Source organism: Melanotaenia boesemani, chromosome 17 (assembly GCF_017639745.1).
Source record: "Melanotaenia boesemani isolate fMelBoe1 chromosome 17, fMelBoe1.pri, whole genome shotgun sequence".
Lineage (NCBI taxonomy): Eukaryota > Metazoa > Chordata > Actinopteri > Atheriniformes > Melanotaeniidae > Melanotaenia > Melanotaenia boesemani.
The window spans coordinates 20,809,206-20,837,111 of NC_055698.1; the positions used below are offsets into that span (position 1 = coordinate 20,809,206).

The 27,906-nt window shown below is 40.9% G+C and overlaps 3 protein-coding genes across 6 annotated transcripts in view; all 3 read right to left on the bottom strand.

The window, feature by feature from the left end:
- The window catches only part of ash1l (ash1 (absent, small, or homeotic)-like (Drosophila)), a 35,259-nt gene extending 21,899 nt beyond the window's left edge, over window positions 1-13,360 (bottom strand). For 2 of the 3 annotated variants that reach the window (XM_042011406.1, XM_042011404.1), the window contains exons 1-4: window positions 13,124-13,357; window positions 12,111-12,215; window positions 8,605-9,395; window positions 1,341-5,739 (exon numbers count right to left, since the gene is read on the bottom strand). In XM_042011406.1, coding sequence (XP_041867340.1) covers window positions 1,341-5,739; window positions 8,605-9,216 — 5,011 coding nt within the window. In that variant the 5' untranslated portion in view covers window positions 9,217-9,395; window positions 12,111-12,215; window positions 13,124-13,357. Of the gene's footprint in view, window positions 1-1,340; window positions 5,740-8,604; window positions 9,396-12,110; window positions 12,216-13,123 lie in introns of all 3 variants that reach the window. The other variant, XM_042011405.1, reaches the window with a different exon arrangement.
- Window positions 13,361-14,050: 690 nt separating this feature from the next.
- On the bottom strand, window positions 14,051-19,050 carry rnf115b (ring finger protein 115b). 2 transcript variants are annotated; one of them, XR_006013517.1, is made up of 10 exons: window positions 18,722-19,050; window positions 17,377-17,435; window positions 17,086-17,146; window positions 16,799-17,001; window positions 16,478-16,546; window positions 16,289-16,367; window positions 16,058-16,151; window positions 15,224-15,339; window positions 14,552-15,056; window positions 14,051-14,251 (listed from the first exon to the last, which is right to left on the bottom strand). XR_006013517.1 is itself a non-coding variant. In XM_042012493.1 (9 exons), the coding sequence occupies exons 1-9, from the start codon at window positions 18,797-18,799 to the stop codon at window positions 14,934-14,936; spliced, it is 882 nt and encodes a 293-aa protein (XP_041868427.1). In that variant the 5' UTR covers window positions 18,800-19,050; the 3' UTR covers window positions 14,271-14,933. The 2 variants fall into 2 exon arrangements, 1 of the variants encoding a protein (XP_041868427.1); XM_042012493.1 differs by lacking the exon at window positions 14,051-14,251 and having other exon boundaries at window positions 14,271-15,056.
- Window positions 19,051-19,286: 236 nt separating this feature from the next.
- scamp3 (secretory carrier membrane protein 3) lies at window positions 19,287-27,442 on the bottom strand. Its single transcript, XM_041967144.1, has 9 exons — window positions 27,022-27,442; window positions 26,679-26,759; window positions 25,212-25,325; window positions 24,773-24,893; window positions 24,388-24,516; window positions 22,941-23,100; window positions 22,700-22,801; window positions 21,883-22,000; window positions 19,287-20,095 (listed from the first exon to the last, which is right to left on the bottom strand). The coding sequence occupies exons 1-9, from the start codon at window positions 27,073-27,075 to the stop codon at window positions 19,958-19,960; spliced, it is 1,017 nt and encodes a 338-aa protein (XP_041823078.1). The 5' UTR covers window positions 27,076-27,442; the 3' UTR covers window positions 19,287-19,957.
- Window positions 27,443-27,906: the final 464 nt, after the last annotated feature.

Sequence of the window (27,906 nt, forward strand, 5' to 3'; positions counted from 1 at the left end):
TTTTTTCCTACAAAAGTAAGTGCCTTAGTATCTTGTTCCTATTTTCAGATAATGGACAGCTGAGAGTACTACAGAGGCAGAACTGATCATTTTCCAGTGTTGTTTGTTTTAGCCACAACTAAGGTATGGACGTTTCATTGGTAACCACTGCACAATCTCTCAACACACAACAAAGAATTTTTTTTTTTCACGAGGCACATTTGTGGATGTATAGAGATCAAGCAAAAATGTGAAAGCCTGCTCGCTGTGCCATAAGGCAATGTTGCAAACCATTACTTCCCACAAAAGCAAGCCAGGAGTTCATGCTAGATCTTAACAACATACAGTGCTAGTTTCACCATGACTGTGCCAAACCACAGAGCTCATTAGAAATTAGTCAGTTGTATTCAGAAAGAGAACTCATAATACAGCCACATCTGAACTATTTTTGGTACACAAATGACACCAGTAACCTTTAACAATGTTAAAGTAAATTTTGGTCAATTGATTTTTTTTTTGTGCTGAACAGTTTATTTAGTCCAAAGCTTCTTGAGCTTCATGAACTGAAACTAAAACTGAAAGGTTGCCTGTGTTGTTTCCACTCAAAATCAGCTTCTCTCACCAAGATAATGCCAAATTCTGACAGTTTTCATACACTATTAGATTACATTCACCTGTAAAGTATTTAGCAGCTCAGCAGCTAACGCAAAGTCAGTGTTCAACAAACACCGAATGTATCCACTGCACTCACTTGGTCAAGTAAATTTATTTTTATCTCGTTTTCTATACAGTGCTAAGTCACAGCAGTCATTTAAAGTCACATTTCCTCTAGAACAGTTTTACACTTCATCCTTTTCTTAAAAAACAAAACAGTCTGATGTTATTTATTTGATTTACATGACAGCATGTCATAGCTGCTCTGTGTGTATTTTGAGCAGCTCCACTGAATGAAACGGTTTTCATCTGGTTATTTAAAAAGTTGAACTTTTTTCTGTCCTAAGTGTTTTTGTTTTGTTTTTTATTACAGCATTTCTGGCTTTAATATTTAAGAAATATTGGGTGTTGTTACATAAATATCTATAAATGAATCAATATTGAATCAAATTAGATTTAATCGAAATCAAATCGATTCAAGCAATTAGTGATGATACCTAGCCTCTACTTTGTTGTGCTATAGGGTTCAATGACCATAAAGATTCCTGATTCTATTTATTTCTGTATTTAAACACAAATGACATTTAGCTATAACTGCTAGTGGTATTTTTTTTATGTCCTAACACTTGTAGCAGTTTGTCGTTGCATGGTCTGCTGTAGGCAGCCTAGTCACACAGTTCAGTTTTAATTAGTCAAATGTAACTTACCTGAATTTCTCCTCTCTGCTGACGTTGAGCGGTCCTTCCTTATCGGTCGATCAGTGTGGGAGAAGTTGCTCTCTGTCCCCGTCTTTCTGCTCCTGCCTCCCTTCAGTGAAGTGCGGGTGAGAGCAGAGGCAAACAGATTTGTAAGATTTGGAGAATCTTGAGCTTCTACATCATCTGTGGGTGTGAGCGGCTCCTCGTCTTCACTGTCCGAGCAACCTGCTGGATCTTCGGCCCGTCCGTCTGAGAATGAGCCCTGGCCATGTGCCGCTTGACTCCGTGAAAGTTTAGAGTAGTCTGCTTCAGAGCTGCCCATCCTGAACCAGGATTCTACTGGATGATGGCCTTTAGAGCCATTACCCAGAGTAAGCCTAGAAGGTCCGAGACAGGACAATGAGCTCTCTTTGCGCTTATATCTTTCTGCAGATGAGGAAGAGGAAGAAGACGGAGAGTTGGCAGAGGTAGCAGCAGCTTGCTTGCTGGCAGTGGTACTGGAGGTCTCTCTTCCAAAGCGGCATCTTTGTACAGACTCTGCCATCCCCAAACCAACAACTCGTTCTCCTTTGTCAGAAATCCCTGAACTAACTCGGGTCCCTGACCCACTCCTTGCTGTTTCATCCCTGTCTTCCTCAGAGCAACGCTCTCTGTGTTTATGTCTGTGTTTGTGTTTATGGTGCCAGTTAAAAGAAAGCTCAGAGGACATGGGTGGGAACAGGACAGGGGACCTTCCTCCTCCCAGGTACTCTTGCCTAAGCAGCTTATGTTTTTTCTTGTGAAATTTTGAGGGATTCAGCAGAAGATGAGAAGGGTGGTGATGTAAGTAAGATGTGGGGGGAGGAGGAGGGAAAGATGTGGAGTGGTGAGAGTGGTGAGATGGGGCTGTGTGAGGTGACTGGTGGTGTGGATGGGGATACAAAGCGCTTGCTGGAGGATAGCCTCTATAATAGCCCAACCCCAAGGGCCCTGATGAGTAAGGAACCCCATAAGAAGGGTGGTAGAAACCTCCACTTGAGAGAGGAAACCCAAGCCCAGGTACAAAGGGAACCTCAGACATGGACTCTCTAAGTTTGGGAGGCCGTCCCCGTTTCTTCTTCATATCTGGTTTACGAACATAGTGCAACGGGTCACAAGAGTATGCAGGATGGGAGTAGAACCTGCCAAAATTAACCCTGAAGATTGTTGGCAGCAGATCCCTGTGAACATAATGATGAGGTGGAGGACCACTTGTGCCTCCTATGCCACTACTAGCTCTGTTCCCCACCCCTGGCATTCTACTTGCTCCTGCTGCTATGCCAATTCCACTGCCGAGTCTGTGACCTGTGGGACGGTGTGTTATCCGAATTTCACTTAGCATCACAATTATTTCATCCAGCTCAGCAAGAAAACCTGGGTCAAGCCGCCGAGACCGCATCTGTAAGTATTTCTTCTTTCGTTTCCTCTTTTGTCTCTTTAGCTTGTCATAGCCAGGGCATCCGTGGCTGCGACGTTTACACTTGTGCTTATGTTTCTCCTTGTGGCCCATTAAAGAAGAGGCAGGAGCTGCTGGGTGGGGTTTCCGGGGATCCGGTGATGACCTTGCACCATGAGGGGAAGGAGACGGTGAGGGATGTTCCATAAGCACGGCGGAGTGTCGACGCCTGCTTCTAGAATTAAGGCCTATCCCTGGAGCCATAGCTGAACCAATGACACTTGGCATTAACAATCCACTGCCCATTCCGGGCAGCATCCCAATCCCACTTAAGCCACCTGTCCCTCCAGCTTTCTCACCACGGTCAGATGTGCTGTTATTGTCTGTTCCTATGCCACTGTCACTGGGTACTGTCTCCTCACTGTGTGACTCACTAACTGGTGAGGGAGTGGCTTCTTTTAGCTCACTAAGGGGAGCAGGGGAAGTGGGATGGAGAGGCCTAGGAGGAGAAAGCTTATGATAATGGTAGTGCTGTCTGTAATGATGGTGATGGTGAGGGTATCCGCGGTAAAATGACTTTTTCTGGGAAGCTGCTGTGGTCATAGAGGCTGAACCCAGTACTTTACTCGGGGCTGAAAATGTTGGGGGAGGGAAGGAGAATGTGCTGTGGCTATGATGGGAGTTAGAATAGTGAGAGTGACCTGAAAAGTGCACTGTGCCTGGCTCCACAAAGCTGGCATCACTGATGGGACTGTGGCCTCCACTAGATTGTGAGAGGGAGGGGGAAGGAAATACCTCTGAGGAAGTGAGCTGGTGCTGCTGGTGTGACTGTGTTTGATAATGGTGATGATGATGATGATGATGAGGCGAATTGGTGTTTGGAGACAGAAAAGGTTCTGGTGATGATGCTGAAGCTGTAACATTAGCCGCTGTTTTTGGTTTACGGCCTCTTCGCTTACCCATGTATATTGTTCCCTTTTTACTGACATTAATTTGAGGCCCTAATTTTCCCCCAAACGAAGCAGCTAGGGAGGATAATGACTGGGTCGCAGATTCCCCAGAGACAGACACTCCACTGGTGCTGATTTTAGGAGTGTCTTCTGTTCTAGGACCCAAAAGGATTTGACTGAGAATACGCTTCCGCTTCACACTTTTCATCTCATTGATCTTTCCGATAATAGTTTTCATGATAAGCTGCCCGTTTCCTTTGGTGTGGAACCCTTTGTCTCCCATGTCTCCTGCTTCTGGAGCCAATGTAGGAGGTTGACCCTCTTGGGGTAAGGTAGGAGGAAGGCGCTTGGGACGTCCGCGTTTTCTAGGCATAGGTTTAGGAGGGTTAAAGTCCACCTCTGGGTGAAGAACAGGGGGGTCCTGCTCTTCTTTGGACTTCAACAATGACGAAAAGACCTTGCAGGGGACCAGCTTTTTAGAGGGGTTCCCTGGGGATGGTGCATCGAGCCTTGGCATTTTGGACTTTGGCCTTCCCCTTTTCTTAGGCTGGGGTGGGAAGAGCTGTGACACCGCACTTTGTTGTACAGGATTTAGTTTGACCTTATTTGGGTTGGGAGGCCTGCCTACAGGTCGTTTGACTGGTGCCAATGGTGTTTCCAAGTTTGAAGATAAAGGCATGATGGTTTTGTTCTCACTGAATGGACAGTCACCTGCTCTTTGACTCTGTGTCTTGCTCAGTACACGAGTCCAGCGGGGTTTCCTTCCTCTGCGTTTTTTAAGGGGTTTGCTGTCCTGCTCTGCCTGAGAGTCTATGGATGAATCAGGAGAATCATCCCTGAGAGGCGTGTGTGGGCTCTCTTCATCATCTGGTTCCAATGGAGAAAGTGCTCTTTGTCTAACAGGCTCAGGAGGACTGCTAGTTCGACCAGATCGACCGATATCGGGGTTGGGACTGCGTTTATTTGGACTAGAGCTCTTGCCCCTCTCGGCACACAATGATTGATTACTCACTGCTTTGTCTTTCCCCTCTAGCTTTCCTGTTGCTGCTGAAGGAGGGCACTTGGTTAAGTCTCTGAGGCTGTCGCTGTCCTTTTCCCTCTCCCCGGCACCGCTTTCTTCTACCAGAGATGGGGACTCTCGTGCCTGGTGTCCTTGTGAGGGAACAGTGAGTCCAAGGTGACTCACTGCACTCACTGTCCTCTGCTCAGCTGAGATGGAGGAAGAGGATGAAACCGGACAGGATTGAGCAGATGTGGTGTGTGGTAAGCTGTGAACAGGACGCAACTGTGACTTAGAAATACTACTGTTGCTGTTGTCATTGTTGCTGTCCTTTGACATGGCTTGCAGGCGGTTATTGCCGTAGGTGAATGCAGGGCTGCTGCTGCGACTACTGCTGTTGCTGCTGCTCATGTTAATGCTGTTGTTGTCACTGCTGACTATACCTTTTCCAGACCCATCCAAGTCATCCTTCCTAAGTGGCATCAGGATGGGGGAATTTTCTGAGATGATGTCTTTGTTCCTCGAGCCGTAGGGCCGACCAGGTGGTCTTGACACAGGGGGTGGAGGTGAAAGGTGCACTATTCTTGAATATGTGTTCCTATTGGCCATAGCCCTGTCCCGTTGCTTGGCCGTGGGAGCCATAAAGCCTGAGCTTGGGAGAGGAGGAGTGGGCTCACTCTTTGCAGGTTTGGTTGGCTTAGGAGTCTTTGATGGTGGGCAGGTTGCAATAAGTTGAGCTAGTTTCTCAGTCACTGTAGGTGCTCCCCAGTTTTGGACACCTTTGTCCTTGTCTCTCTGACCTTCTGTGCCATAAGTGTAATGGGGTGGCTTAACACCGTCAAAGCTAGGTTCTTTTGAAGTAGGTAGTGGTGAAGAAGGTGAAGAAGTGCGGGGGATGCTTTGAGAAGTTGGTGTTTTCTTCCCAGAGGAATGGGTTTTGCTGTCTGGTGGAGGGCGATGGAGGTTAAGGGGTCTCTCAGATGTGGTAAGAGCTGCTTTTGTGTCTGACTTTGAATCAGGCTTGCAATCAGTCTTTGGTGGAACCTGCATAAAGAAAAAGAAGCATTAAAAATAGTTTTTTTTAAAGAGGTGCTAACTAATAACTATTACAATCAAGAAATATGAAGTTATGTAGAAGCCCCAAAAAGTATGTGGTAATATATGAGAAAACCAGAGTTACAATCAAACAATACAATGAAAGAGCAACACAAAAAAATCTGAAGTACAGCAAGCAATCAATAAAAAGTTAAACATGGTTTAATATAGACACACCAAGTCATTCAGTTTGTATTCACAAACAGGTAATTTGTTTAGTTTTGTGTTTAGCAAATACTACCTTTTTAATGCATTTGCAACCTTTCAAAATGCAAATGCAGTTTTTGGAAATTGTAATGGGGGCCTTGCCATATCATAACGTGCCCCACTATCCCCTTGGTTTGAATATGCACCAGTCTTTACTTTATTCAAAGGGCACTGGAAAAAAGTAAGTTAATGCAAAAGCCAGCCTTGTTATAACAGAGCTTTTTACATGTTTGCATGAACATAAACAGTGATGAGGAACAGGGGCATCAAAATATGCTACTGGGGACACTGCTACATAAACCAGCACATGACCTGTTCTGACCTCTACTTGGTGAAGCTATGAGACTTAAATGGCTGATGATTTAGAGCAGTGCTATTCAATTCGGTCCTACGAGGGCCGCAATCCAGCAGGTTTTCCATGTATCCCTGTTTCAACACACCTGAATCAAATTAATGGATCTAACAGCCAATCAAGTTCTGCACAATGACTAATTAATTTGCGTCAGGTGTGGTGAAACAGGGATACATGGAAAACTTGCTGGATTGCGGCCCTCGTAGGACCGAACTGAATAGCCCTGATTTAGAGCAACAAATTTTTCTTGTTACTCTGAATTTTCTTTGCTTTGCCTCTATACTCAGGGGAAAACAACTGTCACATCACCTGTCAGTGCTGTCAGAAAAATTGTCTGCATAATGTTGCCAGTGAGGAGAGATCATGCATGAGAGCAAATTCATTTGGACAACCAAGACGTGATTTGGAAAATTAGTTGCACACAGTGTATATATTGTGGGTCAAAAGTTATCTGCCACTCCAAACTTCTGTTGTTCTGACTCTGTTTAGCCTTTTCTTTAGAAAGATCTTCTGTAAACAGTGCCGAACACCCTGGATGCTTTTATTTAACATAGGAGGGAAAATGCTATTCAAAATCTGCATGTACATGTGGGATTGGCTTTATACAAGTGTCCTCAGGGACCACTGCCCTGGATATCTTAGGACTGGGATATACATGAAGTTATCGACACATCTGCGTACATATCATGGCATACACGCTTTCCTAGCATAAGTTTGGCACACTAGGAATGTGAGGTAGCACACGCTGACGCAAGGTAACATGTCGCATGTGCAAGTTCCAATATTGACTTTAACACTAGAGGTGTTCATGCAAACAACAGCATAAACACGAGGTCAAAGGTAAACACAATGACGGGTAGTTTTGAAGAGCGCCTCTCGGACCTTGTTCGTAATTACCAGCATCTTTATGATTTTTTCCTCCCCACTGCACAGTAGCAAACACTCATGCCTTAACAACTGGCAACAGATTAGTAAACTGTTGTTTACAGAAATGCCCCGGAAATAAAAGTGCTGTGTACTGCCCCAAGAAGTGACCTCCAGTAGTGCGCATTTTGGCTGCATGGTGCTGCAGCAAGCATATACCCAGACTAGGGCTGGGTGACATGAACCAAGATTCATATCTCGATATTTTTTACCTGAATCACGATTTATATCCAGATATCATTTCTTTTTGTCTTGTCAAGTAATCAAGGAAACTGTTCTAATTTAGAGTGTTGTGTGCTAAATGCACTTTTATTCAGAATCTGCAGCACATGTGCATTAAAACCGTTGACTGAAAATAAAGTAGCTGCATACTGAATTTAAATGCTCTTAAAACAAAATCAATGAAAAATTATTGTCAAAGAACATAACAAGAATACAACTGTGCAAAATGCAAAAAGAAAAGTTACTTTTAACTCATAACAAGCTATCTCGATATAAACGACATTCCCTTAGTCTATACTGGAGGTGAAAAAGTCTCCATATATTTGAAAATCTTCATATATTGCCCAGTCTTGACCCAGACAGTGCAGAACGCTGACGTGCACGGTTGCATACACAGCAAGCATATCCCAGCAGTTAGTTCTTTCAAACTTCAGCACAGCCAATTCAGAATAATTGAACTGCTCGTTGAGTTCTTTGCAAGCATGCCAATGAGCCTTACTTTTGGTTAGGTGTGTTAAAGTTTGAAAACCTCTAAAACATGCAGGGCAGTGGCCCTTAAGGACCAGGATTGAGAAATACTGCTTTATACCATTAAAATGCAATGACACACTTATGAAAATTTAAGTTCAATGACAAGATTTTCAATCCACTGCTGCTTTACACACAAGCCCAGAAAGGGAGGGGGAGTTACTCAACGAGGTCAGATTGGGGACAAAGAAGGAGTGCTATTGAGAGAGGTCATGCAGAGATGGGGGGTGGAGAGGACATGGCCAGGCAAAGACAGGAGATAGACAACACAGACAGAGGGAAATTAAAGGGGGCAGTGCTTGATGAAAAGAGGCAGGCAAACTGAAAACACAAAGAAAACTAAAGAACAATTTATGTCCTGCCCTTCATCTGTGCAACAACACAGTGATTACTAGGGCAGCTTTGTAGCTTTGTTGTCACTGCTTTATCAATGGCTGACTGATATAGATATATACATACATATATAAATAATATGTATGTATCTGTGTAATATGCTGTTTGTATGGTACTGAATGTTAACTGTTTGCAAAGTGGAAATCCAGCACTGATTCACAATACAAAAACTGGCTCTCCAGTCTTACCTTTTTTGTTGGGGCGCTCCCATTCACTTGGGAGGGTGACAGGGTGTTAGTGCTGCTAGGAGGAGGAGCAGGAGAGGCTGGTGTGGGAGTTTTAGTGGAGACGGCTGATGACGACGATGATGATGCTGGTGGCCTGCTCACACTGGGACTCTTGTCCCTCTCCTTTTCCCGGCCCTGTGAAGGACTCCGGCTCTGAGTGCGTGGCCCATCATTCGTAACACCAGTACGGTTTCCGCGAGCACCACCTCCTCCACGACTTGTATGCCTCACAGTCGCCCTGAATGCCGGTCTGCACACATAATTCTCCAAGATTTTCGGGGGTTTCTTTGTGCGTTTTGCTTGAAGGCCAATCTTGAGTTTGACACTGCCCTCAGATAGGTTGCTTTCTTTGATGGAGAAATGGGACTGGTCGCTGCTGGCACCTCCTGGCCCACCTGCACCTCCTGTGCCAGCAGGAACAGCAGCAGCTCCTTCTTTTTCTCTGTCCCGCTTCTTCTCATCCTCGTCTTCTTTCTTTCCACCCCCTCCTCCTTCCTTCTCTCGCTCCCCTGTGAGAGCACCAGAGTGAAGTGGAGGTGGAGTTGCAGTCCTACCCTGAATCTTCTGATCCATCGCAATTATAAGGGTTGTGTATATTTATTTGAGAGGGGATGTTGTGGATACCAGAGTTTTGTGTGGGGATGAAGGGGGAAGGGGGAAGGGGAGGGGTAAAAGTGAGGGTGAAGCTCTCCTTGCTTTTAAGCAGCTTCTCTCCCTTCTTGGCTGTCCAGCCCTCTTTCTCCGTCCTTCAACTGCAGAGGACAGGTACAGAAGAGAGAAAAAATATCAACAAACACTTACGGCTTTATAATGTCTTATTAAGAATTATGATGTAAAGCAGATGAAGGGCAACCATTTTTATAATCTATTTGGTGAGATACCATCCCTCATCCTGTCTGGGTGACTTTTTATAGTGTGCTCTCCTCATAACCTACAGGAATCTGTGACCCATTTACAAAGCCAAAGCTTTTCTACCTCAGAAAAGTAACCTTAGGAACAAGGACTCTGAAATGTCCATCTGCGATTAACAAATTTCACATGCTCTGGAGTCAATAGTTAATCCCAGAGCACTACCACATCCTTAGAAATGTTGCCAGCTAAGACACCAAATGAGCAACCGCTTAAGTGCCCTGTTAGTTGTGATAGTAAACTGTTCATACCCTGTGTAAGCACAGCAACAGAGAACAGAATGCTCTTAATTGTGCTCTGTAGAGGACAGCCCAATTCAATGAAGTTGTCTACAGCTCCCTATGGCCACTGAGTGATTTAATGCGGATTCACCCCCAAGCAGGTGCTTTCTCTGGCTGAAGTCATTTAGAGCCAATTCAGAACTGTGACCTCAGCACATTGGGTCCTCTGGGACTAGACAGACAATCCAGCCGTCTTTCCCACTCTCTGCCAGCAGCAACCAAGAGTGAGTGATTGAGCGTCAACATGCCAGCGGTTTTCCTGCGCTCTACATTAATGAACAGCACTAAAAGAGATAGTTAATGGAGCCTGAGCAAAGTCATGCAAGTTGTCATGTCAGTAACGCCTCAGAGCTAAAGAGGAAAAAAGGAACTTGCTCTTTGTTTAGTTGCAAACAATGTTTGTTTTGGATTATGACTGTCAACAACAGTAGGAGAGGTGTTTCTTTCTGACCCATACAGTCAGCATGGCACAAGTTCTGGAATCTCGTCTGATGTTCTTCTGACGCCCTCCTTTTTGTGTTTACTTCAATTACTCCATTTTGCCTCAAAAAGCCAGACTCCCCATCGTCATGCTCGGATCACACCTCCTTCTTTTCTTTAACACTCCATCAATCTCCGTACTCTTTTGCTGTTTTAAGCTTGTCCCATTCTGTTCCTCCTCTATTTCACAAACTTGGAAGGCACCAGTAACAGCACACAAACTAAATCTACTGTGTTCCTACTTTAATCAAAAACACATTTCACCCATCACCCACCCGAATGACTCTGTTCCCTGTACCCTCCTTATATATAGTGACAAATGTACCTCTCATTCTTTCATACTAAGCGCCCGTGGTGATACAAGAAGGGCTCCCACTGCCTGACAGCAGCTATGCCAAAAATAAGCCACTGTAGAGCCTAACTCTACGAGAGCCAAATGACACAAGATTTGAGAATAAGACATTTCTTGGACATTTAATAAGCTAAGCCAGGTCACTTCCTGGCATTTCTTCCAGTGTTAATAATCTGTTACTAGACTGGATTGCTGTTTAATTTGACAATGACATGTCTTAACACTAAGGCGTATCATTTTTCAAATCTGGCATAGAGGTACATACGGCAGGATTGTACAATAACTACACTCATGGTTTTAAAAATTGACATGTCAGCTTGTCAGCTGTTTGTTTTATCTTTCAAAACAATAACCATGGATTCAAATATCTATCTATCTATCTACATAAACACAGCGAGAGAGTGAGAGAGGAGAAATCTGAAATACATTGTAATAACAAAATACCAAGGAATCCATGATCAATATCAGGCCACCAAAAAAATAAAAAAAAAAACAAGAGCATGGAGGAACGTAGTAAACAACTTCCCGCGCCCCCTCCCATTTCTTTCCTCCCCTTACTCCTAACCTCCCTGCTTTCACTCCCTCCTCACTTTTGCACACGTTGTTCATAACTGCTGATTTCCCTTTGGCCACAGCAATCGTATCCAACCCACCCACCCCCACCTCATTCACAGGAGGGCTGGCGTCTGCCCCTAGAGCTCCCTGTCATTTCCAGGGCTTTTTACTGCATCGGTATTAGCGCAGGGCCGTGCTTAGGAGGGGGAAACAAGCTAAATTCCTTCACTACTACCACTGGTTTGTATCGTCTAACAACCGAAGCGCTACATAACCATAACAAAACTTAAAGAAAATAAGCGGTTATAATGTTTATAACCCGAAGATATAACAGTTTTACTAGAGGCTGCAATAAAGCGCAACAAAATGACAGGTGTCAGTCAAGACCTGCAGCATGCAAACACTTTTTGTTGCAGCTTGTTATGGGTTAAGAACTCAAAATGTAGCGCGCAACATTTGTGTATTAAGTTTGAAATAACTGTAGTTTTCTGTGTGTTATCCAAAGAATGTGACTGACCACCAGGGAAGGACTGAACGAGACAAATAGCATTATCTGCATTCACTTTCCTATACAATCAACACTGTCCATCGTGAGAATACCTGAGGACTGATCACCCTTCATTTTAAAAGCAGCTACTTTACCGTTTAAACATATTCATAAGAATATGTCAAAACGTAATCTTATGAAAACCCTGCCTCGGACACATAAGATTGCACTGATTCAAAGCACTCTTCGCAGATTTTGATTTGAGAAATGCATTCAAAAACATTCACTCATGAGTAGCCAGCATGTTAGACACTGAGGTTGCAAAACTGGACCAGGGAGCAGTCGCTGTAGAGATTGAATGTCAATAGCAAGAACTAATAAAAGATGCATCAATTTCACTCACCTCTGAAATTGTCCAGAAACAGTGATCACATTATTTGGCTCTGTGTCCTGCCTTGATGTGTATCAACGTGGTGGCCACATATCTTTTTTTTTAATCTTCCAAGAGCTGAAATACCAAAATCCAAACACGGACAGATTTTAATTAGATCGTTGCTGCTTTCAATATCCAAATCTAAACCATGTGCCAAAAGCTACAGCTAGGGAGACTTTTAAAATACTCGTGTTCAAGCTACTACTTGGGAATGTTAGTGTTGTTATCCGTGCAAAATCCGATCTAATGAGTAAAAATCTTGCCACAAATTTCCAACTGGTATCCAAGCACGCAGCTCTTGACGACCTACAAGAATTTATTGCTAACCTTGCCCGCCGTTCAAAACCATAAAGTTGCAATGGTGGAAGCTCAGAGCAAACATGCATCCAAACCCCCCTCCAAAAAATAAAATTTGTTCCATAATACTTAGGGTTGTAGCAGATAAATAGTAAATTTCATACATATAATTCTTACATGAAGAAATGTTTGTGTTTATTTAATAACAATAGTAACTGCTACCTATCCAATAACAAGACAGATAGTGCTACAATATGTATCAATGGCACTGGCAGGAGCTAACTAGCCATCTATCAGCAGTCTGTTTAAGGACGATTAAGCCTCTTTTTTTAACTGAACATACCATATACTTACATTGTTTACAAAGAAAAAATAATAACTAAACGCTTACATCTTCCAACCAATTTGTACAAACTAAAAGAAAACGACAACTCAGGACAAGTGATGTACATAATCTTGCATCCCCGTCACATTCTCGTTGGCACTCGTGTTACTACATCTCGGCTACGACGGCTAACGATGCACTAGCAAGTGAGCTAAACCATAAAATGTTCCAACGTAGTTTCACAGGCAAACGCACAATTTAATCGACTAGAAAACACATGTAAAAATTGTGGCGAAAATATATTCCAGTGGCAGAAAAATAACAGATGTAGCACCGTGTAGGTTATTAAAAAAACACTAACTGTCAACAAAATGGCGGCTGCGTTGAATCAACAGAGACCCGAAATGGATCTCCCCCTATTTCTTCTTCCTCGTTGTGAAAATTCCTCTTTCCTTACAGCAACTAGTATCCGTAAAATATCCCGAGATGCTCTGAAATCCCCAACGACTCGCCGTTAGCTGGGCCTGGATGTGTCAGCACGGGCCTCTCTCGTTAATCGGGCCTCCATGTCTGCTCTGCCCGTATCGCTACTGTGTCAGTACAACACGGGCATTCTCAGTCCCACAGAGGAGGGAGGAGGGAGTGAAGAGGGCGGAGGGGGAGAGAAGAGGAGAAGTGAGGAAAGGAGAGGAGTGGAAATGACGGTTGTGAACGGTTCCTGCGGTCCCTGGTCACTGACAAAAATGTCTGTGCCTCATTATTTCGCTATTTTCGGTTACCGCGGGGAGCTGACTTTCGGGCTGGTTCAGGGTGTGTTTGATGGTATGCAACACTCAACTGTCAGACTCGCGGTGCCTGGTGCGCGGCCACAGAGGGTCAACATAGCATGACAGTATATAAACAGTGCAGGCAGGAGAAGGGAACGGAGCTCTATAGCCTATAAATAAACCATTGTACTTCATTCCTTCTGTTAGAGCTTAAGCTATTAGTTGACTGACTAATCGAGGTAACCTAAACAGCAACATTTTTTTTACGATGGACTGATAAATAATTAATTCGCAGAAATTGGCAGTAAGTGTATAGATGATTAGGCTACATGTAACTGGAATAACCTTATCAGATTTTTCAAAGATATAGGACTGAAAACCAGCCTGAATACATAAAAAACTTAATTAGATTATAGTTCCATAATAAGGAATTTAAAAACACTTTAATACATCTTCAAAATACAGCACCAGAAAAAAAGAGTAGCTGCCCAACATGTTTGTGCTAACATGTTTTTAAAAGGCTGTTTAGATTTAAACAATTAAAGATCTGAATTGGCAAAATGCATCTCTTTCATTTGCACTAAAAATGATTAAACAAGACTTCATTTGAGACCTCCAAACAGTAATCTTTATTGATTAATAAAAGATCTAAGCCATAGGGTTTTTTTAGGGTGTGATGAAGGCCTCCAAACAGCTGAAGGGGAATGTCTGGCTTCTCATGACTGGAGGGGAGAAAATATTAACTTTGGTTATAAAAAGAAATACTCAGATGTTGTTAAAAAAGCTCTAATGTGGTATTTTTGGATTAATTTAACCGTTTTCCCCAGTTTTACCACATAATGCATTGAAATTAAATATAACTACAATGTTAACCTAACTGATTACTGAACAGACTATCCTCTGTTTATCACATTATTGGTAAAACAGAAGAATATCCAGAGAAAGAAGGGTCACAGGGTTAAGCTTTATTAGCAGCTTTACGCTGGTAGAAGGTCAACAAAAACGCTGCGTAACCCACTTACCAAGACAATAATGGAAAAGATGTTTCTCCATAACTCTGTAAGATTCTGTTGTCTTGACAGTAACTGACACTTCAGTGGCTGTAGTTTATGACATCAAAGTCTGTCATTAAGGAAACAACCTGAGAGGGAAGCATAGCGAGAAGGACACATGACCTCTGCATCTTGTCAGCAAATTGCCAGATCCACCCGCAGGTGCTGCGTCATAAAACAGTGGTAATGCTTTAGTAGAAAACATAAATGTCCTTAGCAGAGATGCACAAGTCGCTTGAGAGCTGAAGCTGCAAGTGTCGACTTGAACGTATGTATTTTATTTAAAAGCGCGAGAAGCTTGTCTCTTTTCTTTTTGAATATGGTAAAAGAGGTAGAGTTGTCGGCTCGTTTCTCAGATCGCCTGCCTCTCCTGTTGCTCTTGCCTGACGGAGTGCACTTCTGGGGACTCCAGTGTGGGTGGAAGGCTGTTGTCAATGCCGTTAAGACTTTTGCGGCACACTGGGCAAGTATCATGCTGCGAGAGGAGAAAAAACATTTTAATCAGCACACAAACATTACAACTGACAATCAATAGGTACATTTTTTTAAGAACAGAAAAGTTTCTACATCTAAATGAGGGGTTAAAAAAATCCTCTTATATTTCAAACAGATCTTCAGATCACATCCAGTCCTCATCCTTACCAGCTCCAGCCAAGGCACTATACATTCACTGTGGAAGTAATGGAGGCAGGGAAGCTTCCTGACAGATTCTCCTAATGAATACTCCTCCCTACAAACTGGACACTCTAGTCTGCAGTCTGGGAGATATTAAAAGAAACAGGAAGTATGAGTGAGTGATTGAACATATATATAAAAAAAATACAGAGAGCCCATTTGAGTATCTTTTATCTGTGTGTATCTAGTTTGCACTTTCATGAAGTGTGGCAGTTATTTTAGAAGTAGTCTTCATCAAAGTCAAGGAAAAGAAAGACACTAAAGAGGGAAGGAACGATAAAGAGGAAGTAGAAAGATCAAAGGAATGATAGAGGGAGAGGAAATTAAATATAGGAGAATGGAAATACAAGCTGAAAGTATTGAGGCAGATATGGAAATGATAGATAGGAGGAGGTAAATAATAATGTAAAGGAAAAATAGGAGGTGGGAAGAAAGTTGTGGGGAGATCAGTACAAAAAGAGATGACAATAGAGAGGAAGGGAAGAAAAAAGGAATAGGAATAAAGGAGAAAAAGAAAAGTAGGAAAAAAGTGGGACAGTGGGAAGCATGACATGAATGATAGATGAGGGAAATGGAAAATAGAAAGAGGGAAGGAAAAAATAAATATGGGGTGAAAAGGTAGAGCAAGAGACTGAAAGATAGACTATCAAAGATGGAAAGTAGGTGGAGAAACGATTTTAGAAAGCTGAAGGACATCATTAAAAGGATGTAAACTATCAATGAACATTCAAATTAGGCTAAATCTTAAAAACCAAACATCTTCCGTACTGAAGTAATCACACGGTGCAGCAGAATTCTCACCTGTCTGCTCTTGAGAGATGCAAACTGCTGGCAGGGATGAAATCATCTCTTTTTCAGCTGGGGGCGGACCTGTGCTCTCCAGCTGTCCTAATAGCTGATTGAGTAGGTGAAGATGTATCAGTGTTTTATAAATGCATGTATAATAAACAGCTTTGGTGGTGAACACAAAGACATGTGGGTGTCAAGACTTTTGATATCACAGTAGTTCATGATAGCTGTGGTACCACTGACCTCCGTGATGACTGCATCGAGACCTCCCTGACCCCATGCATAATCTCCTGGGCTTGAGTACAACTGTAGCATGCTAGAGCTAGAAGTCAACGTGAAAGAGAGCAGAAAACAAGAGGGGTGGTTTCTACACATCATCAGAATGAAATCAAAAGCAAATGATCTGAAATGAAAATCCAAGAAAGCACTAACAGTGCAGCTGGTGCACCACCAGGGTTTCCATTGTTGGCAAACAGGCCAGCCAAGAACTGCTGTACGATCCTTGAAAGAGCAAAAACAAACAGCACACATATCCGATTTAGAGTGCTTTCAATAGACTTTACTGTAGTTTCAACAGATTCAATTAATTATGCATAAAAATGAATTGGAATTAGTAAAAAAAAAATGTATAGATTTAATAACTTTTTTTTCTATCATGTGCTGGTTCTGTGGTGATGACTTGACAGAGAGAGACAAACAGTGCTAATACAAAACTGTGACACTGATGTTTCTGGGTACTATGTCCACACACACCCTTCCACTGCTGGCCTTTGTTCAGGCCTGGATGACCTGTCTTGTCCAGGCTGCGGTGGTGACTCATGTTCTCCGGCCCCAGTGGCATCCAATGACTCTGAAGAGGGACTTGTAGATACCTGCTCACTGTCCTCAGGGTTTGGCATGGAGGAGGGTGGATGCGAGAGCAGAGCAGAGCGCTCCATGAACACTAGCTGCCATAACTTGGAGAGAGACAGAAGAAGTGTCAAACAAAACCTTAGAGACAGAGGACTGTCCTTATTAAAATGCCTCTTGTTAGGACATACTTCTGAGATTAAGGAGTTTGAATCGTCACTGGCAACCGATTGTGGGGTGTTTTGCAGAAGGCTAGACAACCAAAATATAGGGCAATAGATAGATTAGTTAGATATAAACTAAAACACAACTTTAATAAAAAAAGCTTCACACATTAAATTACTTTCAAGTGTACAGAAACTATTTTGTTTATACTTACATATACTGCATGCTTTAAAAATGTCGAATGAGAAAACTCACCATTTTTACTCACAATAGAAAAGGACAGTAGGTTACATTAAAACACCAACACTTAGCTGTACCTGGAATCTTCTGTCACCTCTTCAATGAAGCTAGACTCACATTGGGAGCAGACTAAATCCTTAAGGAGGATAAAAAAATTATCTTCAATACAATGCTAAATATCTGATCACATTTAATAGCTATGGGATTTCATCTGCTGCTTTTAAGGCCCTGTATTCATCTTGAAAGATCTTCCATAAATTTCATTTACTTGATAATGCATCAAGCCCTAGTGAAGCTGGGAAATAAACAAATATTTAAGTGAGCAACTGAAGCACAGAAACACAGCAAGCAAATCAGTTAACAGGCATTTATTTAAATCTAACTCCCTGTCTTTCTGTCATTCTGTGTACCTGGCCTGTATTGTTACACTTGACATCTAAGAGCTAGGCTATGTTTGATGTCATTAGAAATTATGTCAAAAATAAAACTATAAACAAGGTTCATAAACCTTGTTTAAATAAACCTTGTTTGTTTATGACATTGGAAAGGGTTCACAGCTATTATTTAAGGGTTACCAGACACCCAAGATGCCCTGTATTCACACACTCATTGTAATTAACGTTAACAATGATGATATTACTAATTTGTGTCTTATCTTGGCTACTCCATTCAAATTTTCTTGGACATCCCACTGTGTGGTTTTAACCATTCTGGCTGCTATTGTAATGATTTTCAACTTCAATATGTAAATCAGCAATTTAACAGCTAATAATTTGATATTCCAAAGCACAAACACAAATATATTGACAATTAAAGTTTGGTCAACATAATAGAGGATAACGAATTTTGTCATGAAAATATCAGTGTGTATCTGTGTTGTGAATATGAGCCGCGCAGCAAATGTTTCAGTTTCTGCTTTTTCTGATTTCAATGTTGAAAACAACTCCCAGCCAAAAAAAAAAAAATCAACGTTTTAATCTTTCAACTGGGAATAAAGAGAACAAATTACCTGAACCAAACAGGTGAACAGCGTTCATCTGATGTTCAGTGGTTTGTATCAAGTCCTGCATGAGGTGACACTCAGCCCCTTTTCCGTCTCTCACGCGCAGTTGACAGTGGACAACTGGACACAGTCGCCAGCAGTCGCGTTTCTAAATATGGCAACGTGAATTGCGAGATTGTACTCGCTCACTCTAATCTAAGAGTTTAGAGCATGCTGTGCGCACACGAACAACCTCCTATTGGCAGTTGCTAGCCCTGAGTGTTTTATAGATTTCGGTTAATATCGGAGTTAAAAGAATAAGCTAACTGTACATTTTCACAGAGGACAGCTCTATGAAAATATTAATTCCTCTTTATATGGGGTCATGGATAACTCCCGGCCAACACGTGTGCAACTTTAAACACTCCAAAGAGACTCACCGGGAGTTTGGGGTTTGTCTCACATTTACAGCAGTGACAATAAAACCGGTGGTGTGGCGTTTCCGCAGCCTCCGCCATCTTCACGGTGAAGAGCAGTCCCTGACGTCGCTGTGGCAGCCCATAAATGTCCCAGCCGCTTGTCAGAGCGGTCCAGAAAGGCTTGACAAGTCAGGAAACCAAACCGAAAATATTAGAGGACGCAGATCAAGTTGCGTTAAAAACCCAGTTAAAAACTGGCAGCAAGTTGACACCATGATAGTTTACTTCACGCTTGTAAGGTGTCGCAAAGGAATAAAGTTTTAGGGGGTACTCTTAATTTAAAACGGCGCAGATTTAAAAAAAAAAAAAAAGAAGAAAAAAAAGCCCAAAATGATAGATTTAACGAGTTAGCTTAGCATCAAGCGTCTACCTAGTTTCCTAGCAACGCAATTCCACTGATACAACCAACAATTCATGTTGTTGTAGTAGACTTAAAAGCGATACGATTACCCAAATTAACAAAAAATATAACACTTCATTTAAAAACAATCCTTCTATGCTATTCAGATAAGCATAAGACTGTGAAAGCATGACAATATTTTTATTAAAACCGAGACAGTGACATAATCTGAACAATCACAAGTAGCATCAACAGAACAGTTAGAACCAAAACAAAATAGTACATGTTCTTTATCTTTACAGTTTGACAGGTTTTGGCAATACAGCATATAGGCATTCTCATTAATGACAACAAAACAGTGTGTTAGTTTACACTTAAGCAACAAAAAGTAGTGAAGTTGAGCTGCTTAGTTATAGATCAGATGTCAGTGTCAACTTTTTGGAGTGCAGTTCCACTCTTTTACTTTGCTTTGTCATCAATCTTTATAAACACACCCCATGTCATGTAAAGATGGGGAGAATTCTGGTTTGTCCTTCCACATTTGGCAAATAGCAATTTCCCTGCATTCATTCATACTTTGACTGCATCATATTTAATACAGCCTCCTTTTTTTCCTTTTACCTTTCACACCATCTTAAGGTTTCTAGAATCAAATTTTCTTATTTGTTAACTTGGTTTGGCAATGTTGCTAACTTGTCCTGTACACCTTTAGAAATACAACCTTCACATCTATCTCATGCATGTGTCCTTAAGTTTAGTCACCCAGAAGGTAATTAAATAAACTTGTCTCCCTCAAACCGATTCTCCATCAAGCTCATCCTCCACACTTCACTCTCCCAGCCCCATTCATTCCTCCCTTATCGAGGTGCAGTGAAGGCCCCCTGGGCAGCAGAGGCAGCTGCCTGGCGTACAGCCTGATTGGACATGACTCCGGTGGCGAACTCAGCCTGAGCCTTCTGAAAGCTGGCATCTGTTTGCCTGTACAGACTGTGGATCTGGAGCGGGGGAAGAGCAGAGCACATTGACACCTGATATGTGCAGCAATTCATTATCATATTATGAACACTGTAAGGGTGAAAATGATACCCACAACCTGATATTGTGGCTTTTATTCGAGCTGTTTATCTATCGAATGTTTGACAGAAGGTGAAGCACCAGGGTAAAGCAGCGAGTCTTTATACTGAACAGGTAGTAAATGTAAAACAAACAAACAAAAATTTTTTATAGTAATATTAATAATAACATAATAATAATAATAATAACAATAATAATAATAGCTTGATTCTGACTTTTGAGAAAATGTGACTCAGCAGATTGTGACCCATTATTTAATTTTATAGTTTTGTGTAAGTGGTAATTACAAGCACAATCTATATTCATAATCATTATTTGATTAGCATTTCTTTTCTTTCTTTTTTTTATTAGATTGATGAAATGGGTACTTCCCATGGAGAGACAACTTTAACACAAAATCTTCATATTCGCCTACATGATTTAAAAACTACTGTTCAGGTATATCAGGTTTTCTAATGAGTGCTGGGTTTGCAAAGTAATCCTTGTCCTTGAATGACATTAATTAATGAAATTAATGACATTAACTTAGCTTGTGTTAGCTAGTATAAAACACCACAATTTTAAAAAGCTGTTTTGAGTGACAAAATAGTTTTAAAATAAACTACTATCATAGAGTTTTGCATTTTGGCTGCAAGTTTAGTTTTACTGGTTGTGCAAGTGCCCCAAATACAGGTGCTTTAGCTCCCTGATGCAGCTGGTTAGGGTACGAGTTCCAGTTTAATGTCATCCTCTCTCTGACTCCATTCCTGTCCTTTTTTTTCTTCTTCTTCTTATTTTTTCAAATAAAAGGCCACCAGTGTCAAAAAATGTATTATTCCAAAAACTTCTGCATGATTTTATCTTTTGGAGACCATTACAAGTTACCACCTAGCAAGTTTAGACCCAGAGGCTAAGTCCATCCTTTAGTCTTATTGTAGTCTGTATGTTTACATGGACACTTCAGTTGAGCCAATTGGACATTTAATTGGACTACTGTCAATGTCCAAGTATACAAGCAAAGAGGGGAAAATGAGATAATTTAACTGATGGCAAATCAGACAGCTTTATATCGCTGTACATTTTGTAATTAATGTACAGGTATTACTGGATTTCTCTGTTACATCTGGATAAAAATCCACAATGGGAAACGTAGAGCTTGCACAAAACACCCAAACCAGTTTGAGTCCAATTGGACATTATCAACAAACAAATAATATGATTTGAAATATCCAATTAAGTCCAATCTCATGTATAAATGTCTTTTTATTAAAAGACAAAAAAAAAAAAAAGAGTTGAGTTGATGCACACAGCAAATAAAAAAATAATACAAATCAGTTCTAATCAAGCAAAAGTGTCATGACATATTAATATTAACCTGTTTGGGCCTACAGGGATTAATCAGGGCATTAATTGCTAACAAGGAGAAATAAGTTTTGTTCAAAATTTTGATTCTGGTTAGCAAACATGACCTTGCTGTTTATTACACTGGAGCACAGCTTAGCCTATACGCCGTCTGACAGTGCTACATATCTAAGCTGGTTGGCTCCACAGCAGATATCGAGATCAGGGTCGCTCGATATAAATATCACATCCCAAAGTGGTTGCATTTAATGACTTTAATATAGTTTTAATGCTCATACAAGGCTTACATGACTGACATAGGGCTTTGGTCTTCCATCGGCTCTGGAACTGACATGAATTTGAACTCCTCGTAAACAAACGCACTCACCTTCTTCAGCATGACAACCCCCATAGCAGCCTGGGCAGTAAAGAAGATGGCATTTATCATCATGATCACACCAACACCAACATTTTGCTTCAGAGCAGACAGGCTCACAATCCAGCCACTGAGAGAAGAAGGTGACAGAGATTTCAGCACGATAATGTGGAAAATGTCACAGTATTATCATTTGCACCTAGAAACTTATTAAAATAAGTTGAATTGAATACAATGCAGCTTTATTTGTATATTGCCAATTCACAATTTCAGTGCATTTTACAGACAATTCAAGCCAATTCTCTGTGATCCAATCCCACTAATTCATAAGAACGAATAGCCCAGCTAAGGAAAATAACGGATTGCATCAAATCTTGACTTCAATTCAATCCCCCATCCTGAATATACACAGAGCAGCAGGAGACAGCGGAAAGGGAAAAAACAGTAAAGAAAACCTCGGGCAGAATCCACTTCAGCGAGAGCGAATCCAACACTGACAATGAATTAATTTTAGATGCAGTCTACTAAAATGCATATTTTAGGTTTGTCTTATTGTCTCCTGTGGGAATACAACCCGCAGATATTTTGCAATAAAATCTAATGTTCCAGGGTTTATAACAAGGGTTTACTGGGACAGAAAGCATATACAGTAGAGCTAGTAGTGTCATTAGGTACACTTAAGCCATTTCTACCATTACAAAGGTTTACACTGACTGCATAGTGTACTAGTACGAGAGTTAAATAAACAAGATTGGATGCTGATTGTTTTCTATCTATGCAGGTCTTTAAAGCAAATAGCTAAAACAAATGGTTTGGTCATCAGTCATACCTGAATCCCCATCCGGGGATGCCGATGGTCATGAGAACATAGACACACACTTGGGCAAAGAAAACAAAGAAGAAGACGAAGAAGTTGAAGGAGCTGTCACTCCTACAAGTGAGAAGAAATATTATTAGGGTAAAAAGCTAATTAATTCAACTTCACTCTAGCCAAAGCAAAACCAGTCAAAGCAATACGTTTTAATCAGCAAGTCAAGGATAAAGACACACAAGATGCTCATAATACACACCTGAAGGCTTTGTACACAGGCCGATACCAACAGACAAAGGAGCAGGGGGTGAAGAGGAGGGCCCAGAGGATGGCGAGGCCCAAGCCAACACCTCCAGTGCTGTCTATACAGAACATGGCCAGGGAGGAGATCAGGTTGAAGAGAAGCGTGCCAGTGCAGACTAGACGTTGGTAGGAGGAGATTACCCAAAAAGAGACAGCCAGTGAAGGGATGAACTTTAAATCCAAACACTCCCCTTCACCCCAACAAAAATAGGCCAATTTTGGTTGATGTGCAAAGACACTATTTTTAACTTTTCTTTGACAGCTGCAGAGTTTAAAATAGGCTTTTTTTTAAGTTGTCCTTCAGTCCAGAGTCAGGGCTCAAGAAGGTAACAAACCTTTTTATTTTATTTTTACTTTTCATCTGTTTCAAACTTTAGTAATAATATTTTAAAGAGTCATATGCAACTAAAATACAACGTAATTAATAGACAGTGCTAATAATGAGCTTTCTGCAATTTGGGCTGGGGAAGGCATATGGATAACTGAAAAAAATCAGCAAAAAATAAATAAAAAGCATATAACTTATGAGCCATGACATGTTGTTATACTTATGTCAGTGATGTCCAGGTGCACTTTTCATTCATATACCAAAACTATGCAGCCATTAAATTAAAACCACCTGCCAGACAGTTCTCACCCACTGGGAGGGAGACTTTAAGGGTATCCTGTTGTGTGAAGTATGGGAGTTGTAGTCACTGCTACTCACTGTACTTGACAGTGGTTTTATCATTATAGATTATTGGTATTTTTTGGGGGGCAAAAACCAAAAGCAAAAGTTTTGTTTTCACTTTGAGTCTAAATTAATATTAAAATGTTCTTCTGAAATTATGACAAAATTTGTATTATATCAATGTGCATCTGAATCTAAAAACAGACTACCAATCTATTTTTCTCCAGTGTCCTTAACAACCGTTTTTCTTTCAACAAAACTGATTTGTTTTTCTCTACATGCCCCAAGTAACCGCTCCCCTAAGTCCCTAGATCTAGCAGTGAAGTGTCAGAGGAGCCTTTGTACAAACATTCAAGCTCCTCCACCAGACAGTACAGCAGAAACAAACAGGAATTTTTCGGTTCTTATTGCCTTCAACTTGTAAATCCTAAGTTAGATGACAGGAACTTTGCCCACCACATATAACACTGATAATTGACATTTCCCATTTTATGTGTTCATTATTATATGTTACCCTTCTTAGATCTGTTACTATATGTTACAATTGGAGATATATGGACATCTTTTACTTAGATAAATTGTAATTATGCAACCATTTGATCTAATTATATGTTGTTGTCGTTGTATAGTTAGTATTACTTTAATAGTGTCAGATAAACCAACATCCAATACTCCAAAATATCTCTTGTTTCATTAAGATGTTAACAGTGGTGTTGCAGGTACAGCAACTCACACATCCAGAAGTAGTACATAATGGTGACAGTTCGCTGGAAGCGTTGACTGATCTCCACATTGATGTCCTGGTAGAAGCAGGGTCCCACAGGGCAGAATGAAGGTAGCGGAGGCCAGTTATTCTGACGAGCTGAAGGACAGATATTCAATATCTCAATATCTGTTTCTAAGTATAAACACATGTGATTCATTGCTGACACCAGCATTTCAGCTGTTCTACTACGGATGTACCCCAAGGTGTTGTTTAAGGGACCAAAAAAAAAAAAATTAAGAGACTAGAAGCAACTACGATGGCTAAATAAACGGCATTCACATAGATTTCTCCTTGACTACTGCTACCAAAGCCACAGCAACTCCCATTTCCCTTCATCTTCTTTGTCTCTTACCGGCTCCAGGTCCAAGGCTGTGTGACTCGAGCTCCCGCTCTCTCCTCTCCAGCTCCTGGGCTTTCTTCTCCAGCTCTTCCTGCTTCCTCAGGAGCTCAGCTGTGGTTGCATTGACGGTCGGCTTACCATGAAACAGGAGGAAAATGAGGTCTCAGAACTGCTTTCAAAAAGAAGACTGCAATTGTTTAACAAAAAGTTAAATTGATTATGTAAAAACACCTAGTATCATGAGCTTTCAAAATATTATTTGAAACTAGGCGATATCTGAAATGGAGCTGCAGATCCGTTGGGAGGCTTGCATCGGTAAATCATTTAAATGGAGGATCCAGCTCTACACAAGAGAACTCAAGGGCTGATTTATGATACTATATTGATAGAACACTTAGAGTGACTGTATTAAAAAAACAGATGGGTAGTCATCACAACGCAGCAGGAATACCTGGGAGTTATAGGAGCCATAGTTGCGAGGCTCAGTGGGAGTTGTTCTGCTGGGCGGCGTCTGTGCAGGCACAGCTGGAGTAGAGGGCGAAGCGGCTTCATATGGTGGTGGAGGCTGAAAAATGTTTTACAGTTTAAAAAGAAGAAAAAATGGGGATACATCAACCAGTCCAACTCATAATCAAAATCCAACAAAATCCAGAGATTTGACCATTTGGTTGACTATGTTATTCATCTTAAATATATTTAATTCAAATTCTTAGACCACTTTTAACTTATATGTGCACCAAAAGCATTGTTAGGAGAGCCTGGGATCTAAGAATTTCACTGCCAATGATTATTGATGTAATTGTTATAATTGCTGTGCAACGACAATAAATTCATTAATTCATTCAAAATACTTTAACGTTAGATACAAACCTTAAAGATTAGTATCACAATATTTACAAATGTGTATTAAAAGAGTATTAACGTCTCCAATGTCTTAGTAATAGGCTTTTGTATTTTATTTTATAAAAATGACCCCCCCTTATAATCTGGGAAATAAGCAAATGTAGCTTATCAGAAGAAAACTTCCTATTCCTCCTGTTTCATTTGAATACTATGCATACAGTTATAATTGCCAATTTTCTTTTTTCTTGCAAATATTTCTTTGGTATAGAATTAGTTAGAAGGTGAATAAGTGCATTATCACATTCAAGGTATTATATGTCCACAAAGCTGGAAGTGTAGAGGTCCAACACTCACGATCCCTTTTAAAGTACCAAGTTTAGTTTCTGCTACTGCAGTGATCAGCAATTTCCTCCACTGACAGGAAATATGACAGCGACACAAGCTTCTTCCTTGCAGCCAAACTCTCATGACATGTTACATAACTTAAACCAGAGCCATTTTCTAACAACAAGAACTTGAAATTTTATGGCACCAAAGTGATGTTTTCTAGGCCAATTTGGACACGTAATAATGGTTTAATTAGCTTAATTTCTTTTTTAAAATCCTCCTAATTCATCACTGTGTGAAACAGCTAAAAGGTTACTGACAGTTTGCTGTGTAATCTATTTTGATTAAACACTATAAACAAGAGTGCACCTTCAAAATTTAATCTAGAAGTTTTCAGGCCTCTGCTGAGCTGCATAAATATTTAATTTGCTCTATGATTTTAAACTGAATAATAAGTGAAGTGAATTTTGATGGCTATTCAGGTTTTCACTACCCTAAAAGACCAGCATATAAGGTCAATAAAGAAAGGGGAAAAAAATCAATGCAACAAGTTAAACTGTTGGTAGGGCTCCAAATATGTGCACACAGCAACAGTGAACTAAGGTAAATACAAATGACTTGTTTTAAGCATTTTTTTCAAACATGGGGATGCGACAGGGAGTTACTGTAGGCAAAGCAACACGTTTCTACTCTGGCAGCCTCTTCCTCTGTTTGTTAAATGTAAACAAGCAATCCAAATGCTGCTCACCCCAGGTGTGTTGTCAAACGGGTTGTAAAGGTCCAGTGTAGCATATCCCGTGTTGCTGCTATGCTGAGTCACTGCAGGGTCCTACCAGACAAACAAAATTATTCAATTATCACAATAATATATCCCATTTTGTCTGCTGCCACATCAGTCTGCAGTTGGTCAAACTGAATGGCCTGTAATGATGTCCCCATAATTAAAGAGACAATAGGCAGAAACCAAAGAGGGTAGAATAACACGCATGTCACATGATGAGAAGCAACATGCCTGATATTACACAGACATTTTTCATCCATCAGGAACGCCACAAAAGACCACACACAATCTTTCTACACAAACCACCAACCTGGAAAGGGTTTTGGTCTTCCATCGGCTCTGGAAAGCTGGTGTATTTTGACATGTCAGTGGCAGCTAATGTCAAGGAGCCACCACTTACTGCTGATGTAAACGTTAGCGAAACAAAAGCAGTAATAAATCCTCTTCTGACAAATCAGATTTAACACTATTATTATTTAAGGAAAAAGCGGGCGGTGCAGTTTGTCCAGCAAGCTAGCTAGATGCCTCTTCGGTGTTCATCTTTCCGCAGTTTAAATAAATTTAAGCTTTAGACAGGCGAATGGCTGAAGCCACGACTCTTTTATATTCTTTTTTAACTTACTCCCAAGGCTAAACAATTTTGTCACGTCACCGTGTCGCAAAGCAGACCCCCTTATTTTCTTCTTTTGGAAAACGTCAGTAGAACAGGAAGTAAGTAGCAAAGTAGCGTCATGTGACTTCTACTGCAGCACAGTCACGTGGACAAGCTCAAGGGCGGGAAGTTGCTTTTTTTTGTTGTTTTTTGTTTGTTTGTTTTTGTTTGTTTGTTTGTTTTGTTTATTTTTTATTAAACATTAAAGAAGTGCTTACTGTCTTCTTCATCTTTGAAAATCACAAAGTTAGCATAAAATGTTTCTATTCATTCACTGATTCATTCTAGTTTAGTATTTATCCAAGTGTACATTACTGCCTTCCATTTTTGATTTTCTGGTTTAACTGATTTCAACCTCCTAGGCAAATAAAATAGTTTTTATTCTAGCTAGCATAGCAAGCCACTCCTCACTTTAACTTCACACAATCCAAACACACACACACAAAATAAAACAGAAATATGACCAATATATAAAACCTGTCAAACAGCCATAAGTCTGTTTTGAACAGGTATTATAAAACACCCGTCAGTATATCAGTCAGT

Excerpts from the sequence above, each read along its gene's own strand:
- rnf115b (XM_042012493.1), bottom strand. The coding sequence starts at position 18,799 with ATGGCGGAGGCTGCGGAAACGCCACACCACCGGTTTTATTGTCACTGC. Across the intron at positions 16,152-16,288 it reads TCGATGCAGTCATCACGGAG|CTATTAGGACAGCTGGAGAG; the intron begins GTCAGTGGTACC and ends CTACTCAATCAG. Across the intron at positions 15,340-16,057 it reads CATCTCTCAAGAGCAGACAG|ACTGCAGACTAGAGTGTCCA; the intron begins GTGAGAATTCTG and ends AATATCTCCCAG.
- scamp3 (XM_041967144.1), bottom strand. The coding sequence starts at position 27,075 with ATGTCAAAATACACCAGCTTTCCAGAGCCGATGGAAGACCAAAACCCT. Across the intron at positions 26,760-27,021 it reads AAGACCAAAACCCTTTCCAG|GACCCTGCAGTGACTCAGCA; the intron begins GTTGGTGGTTTG and ends TTTGTCTGGTAG. Across the intron at positions 20,096-21,882 it reads GGGTTGTCATGCTGAAGAAG|ATCCACAGTCTGTACAGGCA; the intron begins GTGAGTGCGTTT and ends CCCCCGCTCCAG.